The sequence below is a fragment of the Gymnoscopelus microlampas genome (assembly GCF_963454915.1).
Source record: "Gymnoscopelus microlampas genome assembly, chromosome: 18".
NCBI lineage: Eukaryota > Metazoa > Chordata > Actinopteri > Myctophiformes > Myctophidae > Gymnoscopelus > Gymnoscopelus microlampas.
In genome coordinates, this window is record NC_139955.1 from 16422985 (window position 1) to 16443788 (window position 20804).

A 20804-nucleotide genomic window follows, 5' to 3' on the forward strand; every position below is an offset into this window, starting at 1 on the left:
ACAAACCTTTAAGCAGAAACAAATAAACAGACAAATAGGGGAAATTCAAACATTTCAACTGCTCCCACAGCCGCCAGCTAGCTAGTCTGACTGAACCAAATGCAAAGGAAACGAGAGAACATTCAATGAAAACTAATGGGCTCTTTTACCCCGTGTCACTATTTATACCTACTCACTGTAGAAGTGCAGTGAACACCAAAAAATAACTGTACTGTGCTGTACCTGGTATTGTTTGCTGCTGGTTGTACCCTGATACTGTACTGTTGGTTCTAACCTTCCAATTCCAAATGTATGTATAATTTAATTCTGACTTGCTGATAACGATTTCTTTCTTTACGATTTTCTCAACACGGTTTCTCAATACAATCACATACTGCATATCTATAATTCTACAAATATAGATTCAGTTTTCAATTCACTTTGTACACAAAGACTGTTTAAACAAAGCTTTGCTTGAGGAACTCTTGTGCAAACTTTGACTCTGGACCCATGAGCGATTCAGCACTTTGTGAAATATATCCGTATTATTAAATGAATTTATGATAAGTGTGTGCAATTCAGATTCAGCTCTGTCACAGCTTCTGGTTGATAATTAAAAGCTTACAGCTCTAATTTCCTTGCATGAAATTGGACGTTGAATATTCATTATGCAAAAAGAATCTTTGGAATTATAACACAATATTTTCAGGGGAATTAAATCAATTTGGCCAAACTTTTTGTTGTTACAAAAGTATTGTTCCATAATTTTGTCTGCAGGAATGGAAAGAAAGATTTCACGGAGGTAGTTAGACTTTTTACAAACACTTATTTTTCTTTTCAAATTCACTCCTTATCTTTCCAAATATAGCATTAAAAGAGGGGATGAAGCAATATGTCATATGTTACTATTTGAATGAAAGCGTCAAGGATGTTTAATTACCTGTGGGTCTTTCAGTTGTGGTTTGTACATTTTTCTCCCGTAGTTATAAACTCTCTTACTTTCTCAGCCTATCGAACCCACACCTTACCCAATCACATCAAACCATTTACTGTTTTAAACCTATGTTATGCATTAAATTACACAGCTTTGTGGAATACTTGATTCGGAAACAACAGGTCTGATATTTCTAAATAGCAGATCACAGTTCTCAATACCTGACCACTGACTCTGTTTACATTGCTATGAAAGTGGAAGCATGTAAGTAGAAACATTTTTCTTTTCTTTTAATGATTGATTTTGTTCATTAAGTAACTGTGTAATAAGCAGGATAAAGTACAGGTAGTCATTGTCTCCGCCAGGCCGAAAGGCATGGCGAGAGAGTATGTTTTACCCTCTGTCCGTGTTTACCCTCTGTCCGTCCGTCCGTCCGTTAGCAGCTAATCTCTGGCACCGTTGGCCCGGCCGCTGTGAAACTGTGCACGCACACTCCCTGGATGCCAATTCAGAACCTCTGGCCCAAATTTTTCAGATTGGCCCGTTATAGCGCCACCAGGAGGCCGATATGTGCAAAACACATTTATTGATGCTACTCCTACATATTTTGTCCAAACATCACACAAATCGGTACACAGTATCTCTATAGTCATGTGATCAACACAGATGTATCCAATTTCCCATATTCCATCCTGATTGCCTAAAATTGGCTTCCAAAGTTTGCAGGAATGCTCCGTTTTGAACAAAATGCCTCAAATCATGAACACAGCATGCAATTTCCGTGAAATTTTGCACGCACATTCCCATTAGGAGGGAGAACTACCTTTTTTTTTCCAAATCAGCCTCATGGTGGCGCTATAACAGGCCGATTCGTATTTTTACCTATAACTGCACCGATCTGTGTAAAACTTTGTATGCACACTCCCTAGAGGTCAAGGAAAAACCTTTTGCCCTGCATTTTTCACATCTGCCTTTTATAGCGCCACCAGGAGGCCGACTTATGTAAAACATGTGTTTTTATATTACTCCTTCCAATTTTATCCATATTTCACGCAAATCGGTACACATGATCTCTATAGTCATGTGATCAAGACGGATGTGTTAGATTTTTTATATTCCATCCTGATTGGCTAAGATTTACATCTAAAGTTTGCAATAGTGGCTTGTTTTGAACAAAATGCCACAAATCATGAACGCAGCATCCGATTGCGGACAAACTTTGCACGCACATTCACGCTATGTTGAGGAGCAAATGCCACCCTTTTAACATAGGCCTGTTATAGCGCCACCAGCAGGTCTAATTTAGCAAAACAATTGTTTTGAACAAAATGCCTCAAATCATGAATGCAGTGTCCGATTGCCGTGCAAGGCCTAAGAAGAAATGGCTACCTTTTCACATTGGCCTATTATAGCGCCACCAGGAGGCCATAATAACCTACCTGACCTGGCGGAGACCTGTGCTCCGAGGAGCACTTTTTCTAGTTATTGTATGTTCTCACTATACATTACCTCTTACATATGTACTGAATATTGTAAAACACTTTGAGTTATATTCTATTTGTGAAAGGTGCTATTCAAATCAATAATATTTTTCTCAATTTCTTCTCAAGATTTCAAGCACCGCCCCCCTGCAAATCCTGTACCCTACCTTTAAGCCATATGAAAAATTATTTCAACAGATATGGAATTCAACAGGTTTTCGACCCTCCTTTGCACCACTCATGTTCACATCGCTTTAATTGTAATGAACCGCTCCATGCGGATCATTAGTCAGAGATGTCAAACAAGGAGAAGCGTTGCTGTTATTGAGGTGAGCTGACCGGAGCAGATGGGAGAGGGAAACAGCAGTAGGTCCTGGAAGCCAGTCAGGCCTAATAAGCCAATTAGGGAAGTGAGTGTCAACACATAGACTTCATGGATGTCATACCAGGTGGCCAGTGTACTGACCAGACCTGCAAGCTAACAACACTGTATCACTGTGACTCATTCACAATGGCTGCCCATACAGACGGCAGCAGGTTTGATTTAAAACAGTCTATTTTACCATACCCAGGGTGGGGTTGGCGAAAGGGCCTTTCTGTGTGGAGTTTGCATGTTCTCCCCGTGTCTCCTAGGGTAGTTAATACCCTCACAAAAACATGTAGTAATCCTGGTCGCTATACCGCCTCCCCCATGACAGCCGGGGCGCCTGATGGAGGGGAAGGGAACTGCCTGGAATAACGTGTTCCTTCCACGCGCTACGTCCAACCAGGGAAACTCCCCCCTGTCAGGTGACAAGTAGGTCAGTTGGCTCTCATGCACTGAAGGAAGCATGAGCTCGGCCCTGGCCTCCCTGGCTGTGGGGGACTGGTGTAGCGCTGGTGTAGGGCTGGTGTAGCGCCCAGGATCACTTAGGAAATTGGCACCGGGTGAAAAAACTGGGTTACAAAAATCGCAAATGATTTGACCTGACTGACATTGCTATCCTTAATGCTCTCACCATTGGGGCTAAAAATGAACAAATAACGAAAAAGGTCAGTTCACTGTTCAGTGAAACTGGACCATTCTGGCAGTCTACTTGTGTGCATGCATGTCCTAGTGTGGTGACATCTATGCCTCATTTGGCAAAACGGAAATAGCCATTTTTATTAACTAGATTTTCAGGCCGCAAAACCTAGTCCTATGTTGCATTGATAAGAGCAATTGTCTACGAATTATGGCCATTTGAAGTGTTAAAGACTGCTATAACACTGCTGCCCAGCAGTGATGTTCTTGCAGCACCCAGGTCTACTGTCATACCTGTGCGACCTTGCGTTCGGGAGGTAGGGCACTTCCGGGTTGCACATCCCTCAGAGAGTGTGTGGGCCGTCTAAGAGCACCCACCAAGTCTGAGGCCTTTAGCATGCTGGGAACTGGAGTTATGGCTGTTTAAAGCCATGCGGATCGGAGCAACGGTGCGCCTTGCCAGGTCCGCATGTTACGTCTGTGACGTCCACCCACCCACCGTCGGTTGACACACTAGGCAATTTTAATTTAGGATATTAAAGCCAGTGACAACAAAGTGCTTTACAAGAACAATGTTGAACAACACGCACGCACGCACGCACGCACACGCACACACGCACACACACGCACACACACACACACACACACACACACACACACACACACACACACACACACACACACACACACACACACACACACACACACACACACACACACACACACTGGTGGCTGGAGGTTGTGTTTCCTGATGTCATGCTCATGGTGGTATGATTGGTCTACTTTTGAGGGAACAGGCATACTGTACATACATACATTACACACAGACAGACAAACAGTGGCGTCAATTCAGCAAAAGCTAAGGTATGGCAAGGTCACCTAACAGCATCAATATCAATGGCCATCAAACACTAATTTCATAGGTTATAGGCTATAGCAAAGGCTACAATGTTATGTGGCAAATGTTTGTCAAAGCCTTGAGACGACTTAAGCTTTGCAGTCTCCATTTTAGTGAAGAATGCATTCAGAGAATACTTTTATATCCAACTAAACAACTGTGACGAGAGAACGTCATCACTACCTGATTATTTACAATGCCATCACTACCTGATTATTTACAATAATGCACCACACTGAAGACAGGGGCAGCTGTAGCTGAGTGGGTAGAGAGGCCGACTGGTAATTCAGAGGGTTGCTGGTTCACAACTCGGTCAGCCCAGTCATTGTGTCCCTGAGCAAGACACGTAACCCCTAAATGTTCCCTGGGTGCCACATTAATAGCACTTCCCACAGCTCCTAAATTTTAGGATGGGTTAAATGCAGAGGACAAATTCCACATATGGGCAAATGTACAGTGACAAATGCCACCAAATAGACTAAAGTGGACTGCATTATTATAATTATTAAACACATTCCTGCTTCCTCTGAGATTTGTAGCAATGGAGAAAGTCACTTTTCCCTGTGGTGGCAACCTTCTAAAAATGTTTTGGATAGACAAATGTAAGTCTATGCATCCCAATGGACTAAACATTGATTTTGTATTCAAATGTTTCCTCTGTTGTGGACTCCAAGTCTTTTAACAGGCCTTAACGCTCATGTTAGGCAGCTGTGGGGCTCGCTTGTTTGTTGCTGATGATGTTTCTACTGATGTAACCCAATTTTCTATTCTATCGTGAGCCAATCGCTGTATTGGTGTTGTACAGTGTTTGCTATGTGATCGAATAAGTTCTTATTTTACACCTATTTATATCTTATAACGTATATTTATTTAACTGCATTCCCCTGGTGTCCCAGGTTAAATCAGTAGTCCCCTGGGTCTCGCGGAACAGGACGTGAGTGATTGTTTTAGAATCACTCTCATGTTGGTGTAGCTGCTGTATGCTATAATATGATTCATGAGACGCTGAAAATAAAATTAACCCTGCATATAAAAACAAAACAGTTAATTAGTTTGATATAATAAAAATCCCCCACAGATGCAACTGAACTGTATCTGTGAATTTCATCTATATTATGTAGAATTAGATGCTGTATACTCTAGCCAATCAGAATTAAGCCTGTGTCCTCGCCCTCGCCCAACTTCTTTGCTCTTTTTGTTGTAATTCATTTAAACTTTGTTGCAGCGTTGTTTCAGTAAGAGCTGAAATGTAAGAGCACACTTGACTATTTAGTTGCATGTGTTATGCATTTTTTAAATGCTATAATTTCTTTCTTTGGTGCGTCAACCCAGTCGGCATGTAAAAAGGGTTGGTGGTACCTGTTAAACTTTATTCAATTCCAATCAGTGTACATCCAATAAAGCACCACAATCTTATAATGGATTACTTGAGACACGTTATTAAATATTATTCTGCTCATGGAGGTGATAAGTGACCTTTTAATCACACAATAATGCTAACATATGGTGCAGGAAGGTCAGTCTGACTAACTACCCCGTTCACAGTCCAGAAATCAAAGTGAATTCCACGGTTGACTGTTCTCTTGTAGTACAACTATTGGAAATCAAAGCTGTATTTACAGCTCCAAGACTGATCAAGCACTATCCCTCAAACTATTGTTTTCCCTTTTTTAGCTTTAAAAACTAAAATAACTAGAAAAGTGTGCTCCTTGGAGCACAGGTCTTCGCCAGGCCGGGTTGCCCAACCAGGGCCCGCAAACTTTGGTCATAGCCACTTGGAATGGGATCTGACAAATCTAACTGATACATCTTGATCACATGACCCCAGAGATAATGTGTACCGATTTGTGTGAGTTTTGGACAAAATCTGTAGGATTATAGCAAAATTGTGTTTTGAAGAAAATGTAATCTGGCACAAACAGGGCTTATAAATTACTGTATGTATTACTATGTAATTTTAGATAAGTTTAGTTTATTAGCATATTATTTTCAAAAAACAATTCCCAAATCTGTCTCATGGTAGAGCAATAACTGGCCAAATTTAAAAATAAAAATAAAATAAAATAAATTAAAAATAAATGGGTCATGGACATCCCATTCTTGGCCTACTGGGAGTAGGCCAAGTTTTCCCTCTGATCGGTCCAGCGGTGCTCGTGCAGAACGGGCCCCTCCAGCAAACTTTGAAAGCCAATCGTAGTCAATCAAAATAGAATCCAAAAAATCTGACATATACCTCTTGATCACATGACTGCAGAGATAATGTACCAAAATCGGTAGGAGTAGTAGCAAAAACTGCGTTTTGTAAAGAAAATTCATCATGGAGGAAAACTAGTCAGGTGGAAATGGGAAGTTTCATAACGATCCAAGGAAATGTTGATTGTATGACCAACAGTTCAAGAGTTAAAGGCTAAAACATGAATTGGCCTGTTATAGCGCCACCATGAGGCCGATTTGAAAAATGTAGGTTGGCATTTCTTCCTTGGCCTTGTGGGAATGTGCTTGCAAAGTTTCATGGCAATTGAACGTTGCGTTCATGATTTGAGGCATTTTGTGGCCACTCCTGCAAACTTTGGAAGCCAATTTTAGCCAATCAGGATGGAATATGAAACATCAGAGGGATCTGTCTTGATCACGACCATAGAGATAATGTGTACCAATTGGCGTGAGGTTTGGACAAAATCTGTGGGAGCAATATAAAGAAATGTGTTTAGCAAAAATCAGACTCCTGGTGGTGCTATAACAGGCCCATGAAAAACATTTGGGCCCGAGGTTTTTCTTGGCCTCCAAGGACTATGCATGCACAGTTTCATGCCGACCGGTCAAACAGTGCCGGTGATTAGCTGCTCATAGACGGACGGTCACACACACACACACACACACACACACACACACACACACACACACACACACACACACACACACACACACACACACACACACACGCACACACGCACACACGCACACACGCACACACGCACACACACACACTGGGACATGTACGGACATGGGCAAAAACATAGTCTCAGCCACGCCTTCGGCCTGACGGAGACAAAAAAAGACATACCAAGTACTTACATATTCTTACATACTTATATTCTGAAACATAATAACTATCAGGTACTTTTATTCTGGGAGTTTTGGGCATCAGTCACTTATTGCAACAGGAAGAGATGTGAACCAAATGAAACCAAAATGCAACCGAATTGAACCATAGGACCCTTACGGGTCCATTTGGTTCCATTTGTAAACTGTCAGAGTTATGCTGGTCCTTGAAATTTAAAGGTTTGAGAACCACTGGTATCGTAATTGACGTCCACATACCAGCTCTGACAGTGTGATGGAACCGATTCTGGTTCCTCAATGTTGCATCCGTTTCCTCCCAATCCTAATAGGCACCACGTGAGCTCCATATAGGGTCACGTGAAGACGTGGTGACATTGCATGTGACATCTCTGAAGGAGCTAGAGAATATAAGACGTGATGTCACTTCCTTGCGGCAGCTCCCTTCAGTTGATGGCTCACTGGTGTTGGAGTCTTAAGCCCAAGCAGTCAGACCACCATCACATCAACAACATCCCGTCCCGGGATGATGGAGGCGGCGAAGAGAGCTTCAACATCAGTGTGCACACGCTCTCACCAGAGACGGCTGTTAAAAGAGGAAGAGGAGGCGAGCCAAGCGGACCTCCACAGGGGATGTGGGAGGAACAAGCTCTTCCGGCTTGTGGCGTCGGCAGACCCCAAGGCCACCAAGGCCATAAAAGCAACTGCCTGCAGGTTCTGTGGAACGGCAAACGGAACAGAATTCTCTGCCGTGGGTAGTACTAGTGTATGCTCAGACCAGGACTGCCAGGAGTATGCCAAACTGGCCTGCAGCAAGACACACACCTGCGGACACCCGTGTGGAGGAGTTAAGAACGAGGAGAGCTGCCTGCCATGCCTGCACGGCTGCGACAAGAGCACCGGCCGTCTAAAACAGGACGCAGACGACATGTGCGTGATATGCTTCACGGACACACTCTCTGCCGCTCCCGCGGTGCAGCTGGACTGCGGGCATGTGTTCCACCTCCGGTGCATTCGCTGTGTCCTCGAGAACCGCTGGCTTGGACCTCGCATCACATTTCGATTTGCGTCGTGTCCCGTTTGCAACAGCATAATGAATCACTCAGTCGTTAAGGACCTGCTAGACCCCGTTAAGGAGCTTTATGAAGACATAAAGAGAAAGGCTTTGACGAGGCTAGAGTATGAGGGCCTCCGTGAGAGTGAAGCGATCGCTACTCCGGGAGCATTGTTCCACAAAGACCCAGCAGGCTTTGCTATGGACAGATATGCGTACTATACCTGCTACAAGTGCAAAAAGGCGTACTTTGGTGGAGAGGCACGCTGTGATGCAGAGGCAGGACATGCAGATGACTACGACCCGAGTGAACTGATATGTGGAGCATGCTCCGACATCCCCAGGGCTCAGATGTGCTCCAAGCACGGCACAGAGTTCCTCGAGTATAAATGCAGGTACTGCTGCTCGGTGGCCATTTGGTTCTGTTTTGGCACCACACACTTTTGCAACGCCTGCCACAATGACCACCAAAGGATGTGTCGTTTCGCCAAGCAGGAGTTACCCCATTGCCCGGCAGGTCCCAGCGGCAAGCAGTTGGAGGGTACCGAGTGCCCTCTGCATGTCGTGCACCCACACACTGGGGAGGAGTTTGCTTTGGGCTGTGGAGTATGCTGGAATGCCTACACCTTCTAGACCAGTGTTTCTCAAACGTTTCCATATCAAGGACCCCCAAATTGAAAATGTAATTAGTTTGTTCCAAAAATGTTCATAAATAGCAGATGTACAAGCTATATATATCTTGTATTTCTGCTATTTGTGAATAGCCAAATAATAAAATAAAGTTAAAGTGGTTAAAATGATTGTGAAGCTATGTTAACTATGCTGGGGACCCTGTGGGACCACCCCAAGGACCCCTGGGGGTCCCTGGACCCTACTTTGAGAACCACTGTTCTAGACCACCCACCTTATCATCCTATAATTGGTCCTTACTATGTGCTTTATAATATGGTACCATTGTTGTCTACTCGCTCTGTGTCTCAGAGGAGGGCTGTGGACAGTTCAGAAACCCGCCAATCTAATAGAAACAGCAGGCTTTCTATTCCTGTAAAGTTAGCATGCTATAATGGAAGCCATTGTTCTTGCATTAATACAAATAATAATAATACAAATACAATACAAAATAATACACAATACAAAAATAATACAAAAAAAATAAATCATATTTAAAATGACCAAACCTGCCTACCGATGATGTCACTGGTAGGCGGATATCTGAACTGTCCACAGCCCTACTCTGAGACACAGACCATGTAGACAAAAATGGTACCATATTATAATGAACATTAGTGAGGACCAATTATATTGTAGTGAACCTGGGTTATGGGTGCCGTTGGAGCAAGTGTCAATCACACTGCTATCCTACATATAATTTAGAAAACCTCTGTAGACAGGATCTGTCTGTTCAGAATCTCTCTGTCCTGACCGGTTCTCCTCAATGACTGGAGCAATTGATCTGAATTTGCACACGCCCATTGTCCATCAGCATAAGCACAAAATTATGTCGCCTGTTTTTAACTTTCCCAAATGTAAGCTGTTTATTAGCGTTTTTCTGTAATAATTCGACAGCCGTCGCCATGGTTACAGCCCCCAAGCTACGGGATGAATGATCAAACTGCGCATGCGTCGACCCACTCTGTTATACTGTTGCCGTCTGGCACACACAGAGAACGCGCTTAAACTTATATAAAGGACTTTCATTTACGGCCCGTGTCCACACACACTGAGTTTCACGAGAGGGAGGTTTTGGATATCATCTTCATGCCACAGGCACACAGATTCACATGCGCAATGTTTAGACGGCCGGTGCTCTTGTCGCAGCCGTGCAGACATGGCAGGCAGCTCTCCTTGTTCTTAACTCCTCCACACGGGTGTACGCAGGGGTGTGTCTTGCTGCAGGCCAGTTTGGCATACTCCTGGCAGTCCTGGTCTGAGCATACACTAGTACTACCCACGGAGGAGAATTCTGTTCCGCTTGCCGTTCCACAGAACCTGCAGGCATCTGAGGCCGGTTTACCCGTGTGATCTCTGAGCTCCACTGTTGCTTTTATGGCCTTGGGGTCAGCCGACGCCACAAGCCGGAAGAGCTTGGTCCTCCCACATCCCCTGTGAAGGTCCGCTTTGATCGCCTCCTGTGTGATCACTGTGTGTGTGTGTGTGTGTGTGTGTGTGTGTGTGTGTGTGTGTGTGTGTGTGTGTGTGTGTGTGCGGGAACCGTTTATGAGCGTGTGTGTGTTCGCTGTGGGTCCACGATGGGACGCTTGCGCGTGTGGGTCCGGCCGTGTGTGTGTGTGTGTGTGTGTGTGTGTGTGTGTGTGTGTGTGTGTGTGTGTGTGTGTGTGTGTGTGTGTGTGTGTGTGTGTGTGTGTGTGTGTGTGTGCGTTTTCGCTGTGGGTTCGCAACGGGTCGCGCGTGCGTGTGTGTGTGTTGGAGCTGTTTATGAGCGTGTGTGTGTGTTCGCTGTGGGTCCAGGGCGTGGTGGCGGGACGCGCGTATGTGTGGTGGAACTGTTGCAGGTACTAAGTACAAAGTACTTTCCATCCCTGATATACTGTCTGTGCACAGCGCATAACCCAAACTGCACATACTTTGGGTGCTCATATTCCCAAACGGGTATGGTCTAGTTTGCTTAAAGGAGGAGTTCACCCGAAAAATTACTTATTTTCTATTAATCCTGAGCCATCCCAAACTAGTAAAGTGTGTAGAATTAGGTGGGTCATGGACTTTAGGCCGAGTAGTAGTCGTATCAGTTTGTTTTGGGAGGTCTGAAGCTTATTGTAGTGCAGAATGTGGATTGAAATCAAAAGCAAAACACCCAGGTCCCCTTAAAGGGATATTTCCCTTTCAAACATGTTTGTGGTAATTTTAATGTCTACTCAGGCGTTTGTGTTTGACAGTTTTTAAGCTGCTTGATTCAATATTTAGATACTTGATATTCATTTTATCAGACACGCCCCCTTCCTATATGAACCCATTATAACTTCTAACTCAATTTGAACCATGATAGATTCATCGAAAACACCCATCCTTGGTTCTGGTGACTGATATTGTCCCTCTAGTTCTAATACGTGAGGAGGCTGTATTTTTTCATTTACTTTTTTTGTTCATTTACTTTTTTTTTTCAAAAGAGACAAAATCTGTAGGAGTAATAAAATGTGTCTAGTAAAAATCGGCCTGCTGGTAGCGCTGTAACAGGCCAATGTGAAAAAGACTTTTACTTGTAACAGAGTGTTTCTAAGTTGCAGTATTGATACTTTTACTTAAGTAAAAAATGTGAGTACTTCTTCCACCACTGCCGACGAGCCCTTTAACTGGCTGAAGCGAGCTGGACTTCTCTTTGTACTATACAAGTGTATTTCCAACATCCATTATGCAGACTCTCAGTGGAGTGGTTGGATGCTTTCCTTGCTTTAAAAAAAAACATCAAGCAGTTATAGTACTGATGTAAGAAACCGTCACATTCAGTTTTTGAACATCCAGTGCCTGTCAGTAGCCTATACCTTCCATCTCTGTCTGACAGAAAGCACCAGGACGCAGATGAAGGAATTAACGCCTGCTTTGTGATTTCCTCTGTAAACAACTGGAGAGACAACAGAAGCCATTACTGTGCTGCGATGACAGATTCAACTGAGTCAGCACTCTGAGTCACAGTCCATTTATTTATATATTTGTGTAGTCTAAGACGCTGGAAAAACATTAGCCTTTTTTCTCTAAGATGATAGAGTGGGAGAAAGACAGACAGACAGACAGACAGACAGAATATAAATTGAATTCCTACAGTATGCCTGGCTCATACAGTTAAAACAAGCGTTTTGTCGCTGCCTTATGCCTTTCGTGAGGCATAAGGCCGGTTCAATTCATTCCCTATGGAAGTCACATGGTTTGATAAAGCTGACTTGCGTTAGGGGAGGGGGGGGTAAAGCCAGAGAGCGGCGAGGCAAGTCAGCCTTATCAAACCATGTGACTTCCATAGGGAATGAATTGAACTGGCCTTATGCCTCACGTAAGACATACTGTAAGGCAGCGACAAAACGCTTGTTTTAACTGTGTGAGCCAGGCCCTACAAGTATGCAGTGGATGATTTGGTTTTGTAATGTGTTTTGGCTGTTCTGTCCTCCAGCCTGGATTTAGCAATGAGAATTACTGATTTAAAGTATAATGTTGGAATCTTCAGTAATGGGATACTGATGTCGTTATGACACAAGTTCATTAATTCTGTCTGTCTGTGAATTCCACTGAGTGGAATTAGTTTTGATCGAAACTAAGGTGAGACGTACTCTGACCTCCACACTACATCTCACTGAGTGAATTTGAGCCAGCTGGACAGTAGAGACCTTTTTTTCAGACAGCTTCTAAGAGAATTCCCTGCTTCGGCTTCAGCTTACTGAAACAACTGACTGACTTCCCCCACTCCCTTCTCTCCCTCCCTCAGCTCAGTCTTCATCCAATTTACCATGAAAGGGAACCAGACAGTCCCATAATACAGCCCTGCAGCCAAACCCATTGAACATGCTCAACAACACGAGAGTTGTGCAGCTTCACACACATAACCAGCTGTCTATCTACAGAAGAGCACTGGCAGGCTGCTTTCTCTTGATAAGACCTCCAGTCGCCCACAGAGAGCCCTCTATCACCCCATTAAAAATGTGTTACAAAGGGAAGAGTGGCCCCTGGTGGACTGGAGTACACAGTACAGTTAGTGTTTGCCTAGCAGATGGGTTCAATAACCAACTCAGATAATCAAAGTGATGGATGTGTTATGTGACATGGATTAGATTCAGATTAACATTAAAGGAATTTGCTTTCACTATAGCAAAGGCCTCATGGTTAGAGTGTCCACCCTGAAATTGGGAGGTTGTACCCAGTGCCTCCCTGCTTGGCACTCAGCATCAAGGGTTGGTTTGGGGGTAAATCCCTGCAACATACTAGCGCCATGTCCAGGGGGTGTTCTTGTAGCCACCTCACACTACAGAAACAGGACATACTATGCTAGGACTAGGCTAAGCTCCTGCCCTGTGCTACATGGCTGTTAGCTCCCAAGACACCCCAAAACAGTTGCCCTTGGGCAAATCCGACTGTATTCACCTGGTATTCCTCAACGTAACCTCAGTAAACTATGCCTAAACCTAACCTTATTCCTACGTTACCTCAGTAAACTATGCTTAAGCTAAACCTAACCTTATTGCTAAACATAACCTCAGTAAACTAGGCCTAAACCTATAACCTTATTGCTAAACGTAAACTCAGTAAACTATGCCTAAACCTAACCTTATTCCTAAACGTAACCTCAGTAAAACATGCCAAAAACTAACCTTATTCCTAAACTTAACCTCAGTAAAACTATGCCTAACCCTAAGCTTATCCATCCTAGTAACACAAATACAAGAATACAAGAACCGCTGGTCCGCGAAAAAAATGGGGGCGAGCGTGGTTTGGGGGAGCCTTCCGGTTACCCCCAAGGCTACTTAGGTCTACCATACTTACAGCAACGGCATTCAGCTCAGCTCTGGAATCTAACATGACAGCACCAGCGTCACGTACATACCGTACATCCATCACACACACAAACAATCACATCCTTAGTTTTATCTTTGTCAATTTATTCCATACCGGTACATTAACCTAGTATTTTGGTTGTATATGAAATCTATCTTCCATTCGTTTAACTGTGCAGGTTTTAACTTTTTTTTTTTTTCTGACCTTAGAAACTCGCCCCTGACAAATAGCCTACGAGGGGCAAAAAAAAAAAGTAATACAAAATTTGCAAACTTTTGTACTAAACTGAAACTGAAGTAACTGAAATTAATAAACTAAATCTTAAAAAATTGAATTATTCACTATAATAACCTTGATCTATACATGTATTATTATTATTACTATGATACATTAGATGCCAGTTTTCAATGAAAATAGGAGATCAAAAAGAGATGTTGTGAGCTTGTAGGTCTACATCTGCTATTTGGCATCTGCTATTTGGTCCATGACACCTTAGGCTTATAGGGTTAAAAAGGAAAAAAAAAAAAAAAAAACATGCATGCGTGCGTGTCTATTAATTCTGCTTTGGACATAGTGGGTGGTGATGTGGACGAGGAACTCACTCTGGGACAGTTTGTGCTCTTCTGCTGCCACTCGGTGGCTACTGGTCGTTATTGCAGCGGTGGATGGACGCTCCTTGGACGATTAACGCTCTTGTCTGGAATCTTTATACATCTTCAGCTGCATGGAGGAGCACAAACACCAGTGGTGGAAAGTAACTAAGTACATGTACTCAATTATCGTACTTGAACTTAAAAGTACAATTTTGAGGTACTTTTACTTTACTTGAGTACAGTATGTCCATTTTTTAAGGTACTTTGTAGATTTAGATTATCATTATACAAAACATACATTCATTAATTAAGCCCCATTTTATACGTCATCTACTCTAAAATAGACGATCTACAATCACATCTGACCGGTCAGATTGGTGGGCTGCGAGATCTTCAAGTGGGCCCTGGTACAGAGAAGGTTGGGACCCACTGGTACAGTATAGACGCTATATATCTAACATGCTTAGCTTTTGCCTATGTCTATTTAAAGTACATCCTGTACCAGCAAGACTGTACTCTGGTCCCCCTCACAAGTGCCAAGATTTCTACCGCAGAGCTAATGCAGAAAGCCTGTTTGGACAGAGGATAATATCTTTCTTTGAGCTTCATACAATACCAACTGTCAAACAGAAGTGATCCTATCTGACCACAGGACCTACATTTCTAAATAGAAGAGTGGGGAGACCGCCTCCAACCACCAGAGTTGTTTTAACATACTCTACCATGCAGATTGTCAAAATACAATTATTCACTAAAGAAGGTATTGATTGCAGCTTTAATACATTATAAAGACAATATGTTAGTAGAACCTTAGGTTATATAGCTACCTGGGCAAGATATACATTCAAATATTGTTGATAATCTATATCTGTTGAGATTATCAAATTGTGTAATTCCTCTGCTTTTGTATCTATGACTTGTCACTAGCATGGTAATGTAACAAAAGGGAGACCACACAGGGCATACATACAACAAAAATATTTATTAAGAACATAATGAGATTAAGCAGACAATAGCAGGATACAGGCCAATTTATGCTTTGAGCGTCAAGTCTCGACCAACATGCTGCACGACGACAGTGACATCAACACAACATACAAATGTGTCGCAGAGAACCCCGCTGATGGTGTCGCGTACCTCTGGAAAAATGAAAGATTGCACACATTTCACGAAATGTCCCCTACACTGATTGGTTGTGAAGATGCATGAGACTATTATCCAGTTCCTTGTTTACATCTTGTGGCAACGCTGTTGGGCCAGCAAGTCACAGAATGACAGACACTTATCGCTCCAAGCATAAAATGGCCTCAAGTGTAATCCTAAAGTGTAGTGTGTAAATGAAATGTTACGATAGAACAAACAAAGAGCTGCTGGACAGCAAGTGAGATGCAACACACTGAACCAGCCCTCTACTACAACCACTTAAATCCTATACTTAGTTAACTGGATTCCCAAGGGCTCTATACTAGGCCGCCTCCATTTTTCCCTCTACACCACATATCTTTGCCTAAAATAGCCGATCCTCTCTCTAGGTCGTCCTCAGACGAGCCCTCCATCGTCGCTTCCAGTCATCCTGGTTCTCCATACATCTGGCCAGTTCATTGGTACTTTGTGCTCCTGCATCATTCTTAATGTGATGTGAGCTTGTAGATGAGCCATTTCTGCTGAATAGAATAGTGACTCTAAGGTACAGTCAGTCAGTCACAGTACATGTGCAAATGACATATTGGTATCTCGCTCACTTCCATTCTATGACAACGAAGGTGAGTGTCCAGTGGCTATGGCTAAGCACATTAAAAATGTTAGGGATATAAATTGTCCGCAATGCGACGCGTTGAAAGCTTGTAGATCAGCTATTTTCACTATTTTTGTATGCCACCATTGTACAACTAAGTATAATACAGAGTTAAGGGGTTAGTCAGATTCATCAATTTGGTATATTATAGGAAATCTATTAAGAGTTTTTTTGTGTCGATTTGTTGATATATTAGGGGGAAAAACATTTATCAAGAAAATAAACCTGTTTCTCGATTATTCAATGAACCTACATGAGCAAGATTATATAGGTTTAGGTTATTGGTTCTAAATGTCGGTTTCTTTCGATATATTTTTGGTTAATTGCCTAACCCTAGTGACCGTACGTACCCTCATTCAGACCTAGAGCCATTCAGCCCAATCTCACACAGACACACACACACACACACACACACACACACACACACACACACACACCTACCAGAATTCCACCTGCGATTGAGAGAACAAGTCCCAAGCACAAGCGAACCAAGTGGGAGGCGTGACAATTTGTTACTCTTCAGTGAAAGGGTCTGTGCGCTGTATGGGTCCTCATGTGTGTCTTCAAATGAGTACTTCGACTAAAACATCTGCCGCAAACGATACAAGTAAAGGGCTTCTCTCCTGTGTGTATTCTCATGTGTGTGTTCAGATTTCCATTTTGACCAAAACTTTTACCACAAACTGTGCAGCTGAAGGGCTTCTCCCCGGTATGAGTCCTCATGTGTGTCTTCAGACGTCCATAGTGATTAAAGTTTTTGCCACAAACTCTACATCCAAAAGGATGAATCTGTTTTGAGGATTTCAGTTTCAAAGACATTCTTTGTCCTTCCACATTCTGTGTATTGTACGTTTTCAGTAAGTTAAAAGACACACTGCTCTCCTCCCACTCATCACTGTCTTCAGTGTCAGATTCAGAGCAGTTTGAAGAGAGGAGCTGGACAGCAGTAGTCGGTAGTGATGTTCCACAGTCCTCTACACCGGCTTGTGTTTTCATGTGTTCAACTGAGGTGCTGGCCAGAGGCTCTGTCTCTCCGTGTTCACCATCATCTTCACTTTTCAGTGCTGGTAATGTCATCGACACACTAACCTCCTCTGATCTTTGAAGCTCCTCCTGTTCCTCTTTAATCTGTGGAGGCTCTGGCTTCTCCTGGGCCACACTGGGGTTCCTCTCTTGCTGTTCAGGAGAAACTTCCGCTATACAAAGTGGCAGGAAGTCTAGCGGAATAGAAAATTAGATAAACAGCAATCAGTGAGATGTTTAATACATATCATTTATTTTGACACAACATACATTATTTATTTGTCGAACATAACATGTGAGCTTGTAGATCAGCTATTTTTGATTTTTTGATTTTATTTTCACCAATAACGACATGCCAAAATAAGGACGGCAGGTTGGAAGAGGTTAAAAATGGAAACACATCGGCTGCATAATTGCTGATGATACCAATGTCATCAAAAAAGTCAAATAATGGCTATTATATCGGCCGTAGTTCTAGTATAACGTGAAAACTAAAATAAAGACACTGAGGGGAACAGCAGGATTAATCAGAGTGATTTCTTTTTAAATTAATAATAAAGAAAAGAGAAAAAGTGTCATGGGTTTGGTTAGTTAGGGTCTGCTGCTATAGGCTGGGGGATATGACAAATCTGAGTGATCACCTCTATCCTATGATGAAACACTTCTATCAAAATGGGAGTTGTCTCTTCCAGGATGGTAATGACCCCATCTACAGGGCATGAGGTGTCACTGCATGGTTTGATCGTTATAGCCCTACAACCCCCTAAAACAAATGATGCATTCCAACCCCCCCCCCCACCCCCCCATAAACAAATGATGCATAACCACCCCTATGAACAGAATGCATAGTCCCCCCCCACCACCACCACCACCACCATAAACAAATGTTGCATTTGCATAACCCTCATATAAACAAATTATGTACAGTCCCCATAAACAAATGATGCAGAGCCCTCTTATAATAGCAGCATAGGAGATGCATCATCATCACCCTTTAAGCAGCTACAGTCTTTAAGTACACTCAGGCGTGCCTTAGATACACAGACATTAGAAACCGTGTAGAAGGGGTGGTGGGGGGGGGTCATGTGAAACACTCTAAAACATCCATAAGATCTGATTCCATCATCACGCACCATCTTTATTAGGAGGATAGTCAAATCTAGTAAAATAGCAAAATCAACAGGAAGTTAACATTTTTATTCTGTTCTATATTGTCTGAATCATCTTTGTTTGCGTTTGTGTATGTGCTAGAAGAGTGACCTTGAGAGCTGTTTCAGCGTACAATGTAAGTAATGAGGAGCATATTTTGAATGATCAATTTAAAGAGCCTAATCACTGGAGCAATTATTTTTTATTTCTTGTCCACCTTCGGAGTTACATCATGGCAAGGTAACTACACGACCCAAACCTCTACCAAATTGGTCTTGCCCTTTAAGTAATGTAAAGTATACACGATGTGAATGTGAACATGCACCATGTGTACATCATTGTCAGACTTAAATTCATCATTCAACTTATTGTTTATGCCCCAAAATGACTGGATATACAGGTCTTGTAGCAATTGTAGAAATGTTAGACCGTAATTGAATAATGTTTAAGCATGTTCTAATCATGTATCTGTGTCTCTGCAGCAGCTCTGTGCCCAACAGTGTTGTTAGTATTGTATTATATAGTTATTTAAATATATATTGTATTATAATATATTATATATATATTGTATGATATAGTTATTTCAAGTGAATGTACCAACCTGTGTATAGTGTATTATAAAGTTATTCAAAGTGAATGTACACTACAAACCTGTGTATCATGTGTATTATCCAGTTATTTAAAGTGAATGTACAAACCTGTGTATAATGTGTATGGATAGTTATTTAAAGTGAATGTACAAACCTGTGTATAATGTGTATTAGTTATTTGAAGTGAATGTTTACCAACCTGACGGGTGTCTGTGTCTCTGCAGCAGCTCTACGTATTGTTGGTATTGTTTTATAGTTATTTAAATATGTATAGTAGTATTAATATATTGTATATATTGTATTCTATAGTTATTTAAAGTGACTGTACCAACATCACGTACCATACATACATACATGTCTATGTATCATATGTATGTATGTATATATGTGTGTGTGTGTGTGTGTGTGTGTGTGTGTGTGTGTGTGTGTGTGTGTGTGTGTGTGTGTGTGTGTGTGTGTGTGTATGTATGTATGTATGTATGTATATACATACATACATACATACATACATACATATATATATATATATATATATATATATATATATATATATATATATATATATATATATATATATATATATATATATATATATATATATATGAACATGATTAGAACATTTATTTTATTTAGTTTAAGTGAATGTCTACCAACCTGCTGGGTGTCTGTGTCTCTGCAGCAGCTCTATGTGTTGTTGGTATTGAACTATGGTTCTGACAAACACGGCTAATATGTCCTCAGCCACGGCGGACAGCCGCTCATTGACGAACAGTCGCAGTGTCTCTATGTCGGCCATTTAACCCCAGAAACACTAACACTCACAGGCGTTACAGCTTGATTGGTGACTGAAAAGTACGATTAAACTAGATGTTGTTTTATCGTTGTGTCTCAGCTCCTCCAACATAAATAAACAACGGTTGGCAAGGTGAACGACTTCCGCAGTCAACAACGTCCACTTCCTTCCAGTGTTGCCAGGTTTTGTGAGATAAATAAGCAACCAGGTTTAGGAAAACAAGGCCACATGAGCACTTTAAACGCCGGCTATTTACAATAAATCTTGAAATACAATGTGGAATATTTGGATATTTTTGAAACATTCTAACAACACAATATGTTAAGGTGCTCCGCTCCCTGACACAAAACAATTTCCAAACATTTTGAGAACGACTCGTAAAATATTTTTTTTAAATTGAGGAACAAGCCCAAATAAGCAACTACACTTTAGAAACAAGCCCAAACAACCGCAACCCACGACTAACGAATATTTTCATGCAACTTCACAGAAAAATAAGGCCAAAGTAGCTTATAATAAGCCGACATGGCAACACCGATGTCACGTAAAACTTGGAACGGCTGGTTTAATGCTTGTCTGCCACCTGCTGGCGAAGAAGACAGTCTGTCGAGAGACCATACTGTACACATGGAAAGGCAAAAACCCCATGGTCTTTCCTCTAGTCTAGAACCACTTGAATGCCAAAATGTCCACATATCTCACATATATCTCTCTCCAACGTATAGGAAGTGGTTTTAAATCCACGCTTGGAGGCAGGTGATGTCCCTGACATCACAGGGAAGACCAATTCAAACTCCCACACTCATTAGATTAGATTAGATTAAAGTGAACAATAAATCAACTACTTTTTTCTTCTTCTTTTAGGTTGAATACCCTTTTAAGAATTCCAAACGTATACAGTTTATTCAGTAAAATATTAAGTCTGATTTCAGGCTGTAAAACAGTTTGTAAAAAAACAA

The 20804-nt window shown here is 42.0% G+C and overlaps 1 protein-coding gene across 1 annotated transcript; it reads right to left on the reverse strand.

Moving 5' to 3' along the window:
* Positions 1 to 14488: 14488 nt before the first annotated feature.
* LOC311034205 (uncharacterized protein) lies at positions 14489 to 19868 on the reverse strand. Its single transcript, XM_084042000.1, has 3 exons — positions 19707 to 19868; positions 17380 to 17507; positions 14489 to 14622 (listed from the first exon to the last, which is right to left on the reverse strand). Exons 1-3 carry the CDS (start codon positions 19846 to 19848, stop codon positions 14587 to 14589), a joined length of 306 nt encoding a protein of 101 aa, XP_083898126.1. The 5' UTR covers positions 19849 to 19868; the 3' UTR covers positions 14489 to 14586.
* Between the last annotated feature and the right edge of the window lie 936 nt (positions 19869 to 20804).

Bases quoted from the DNA above. Each gene is read 5' to 3' on its own strand.
- LOC311034205 (XM_084042000.1), bottom strand. From the start codon at position 19,848: ATGGCCGACATAGAGACACTGCGACTGTTCGTCAATGAGCGGCTGTCC. The intron at 17,508-19,706 runs GTTGGTAGACAT...CTATTCCGCTAG, and splicing joins GAGACACAGACACCCAGCAG to ACTTCCTGCCACTTTGTATA. The intron at 14,623-17,379 runs GTTAGTGTGTCG...TCCTCCATGCAG, and splicing joins AGCTTCAAAGATCAGAGGAG to CTGAAGATGTATAAAGATTC.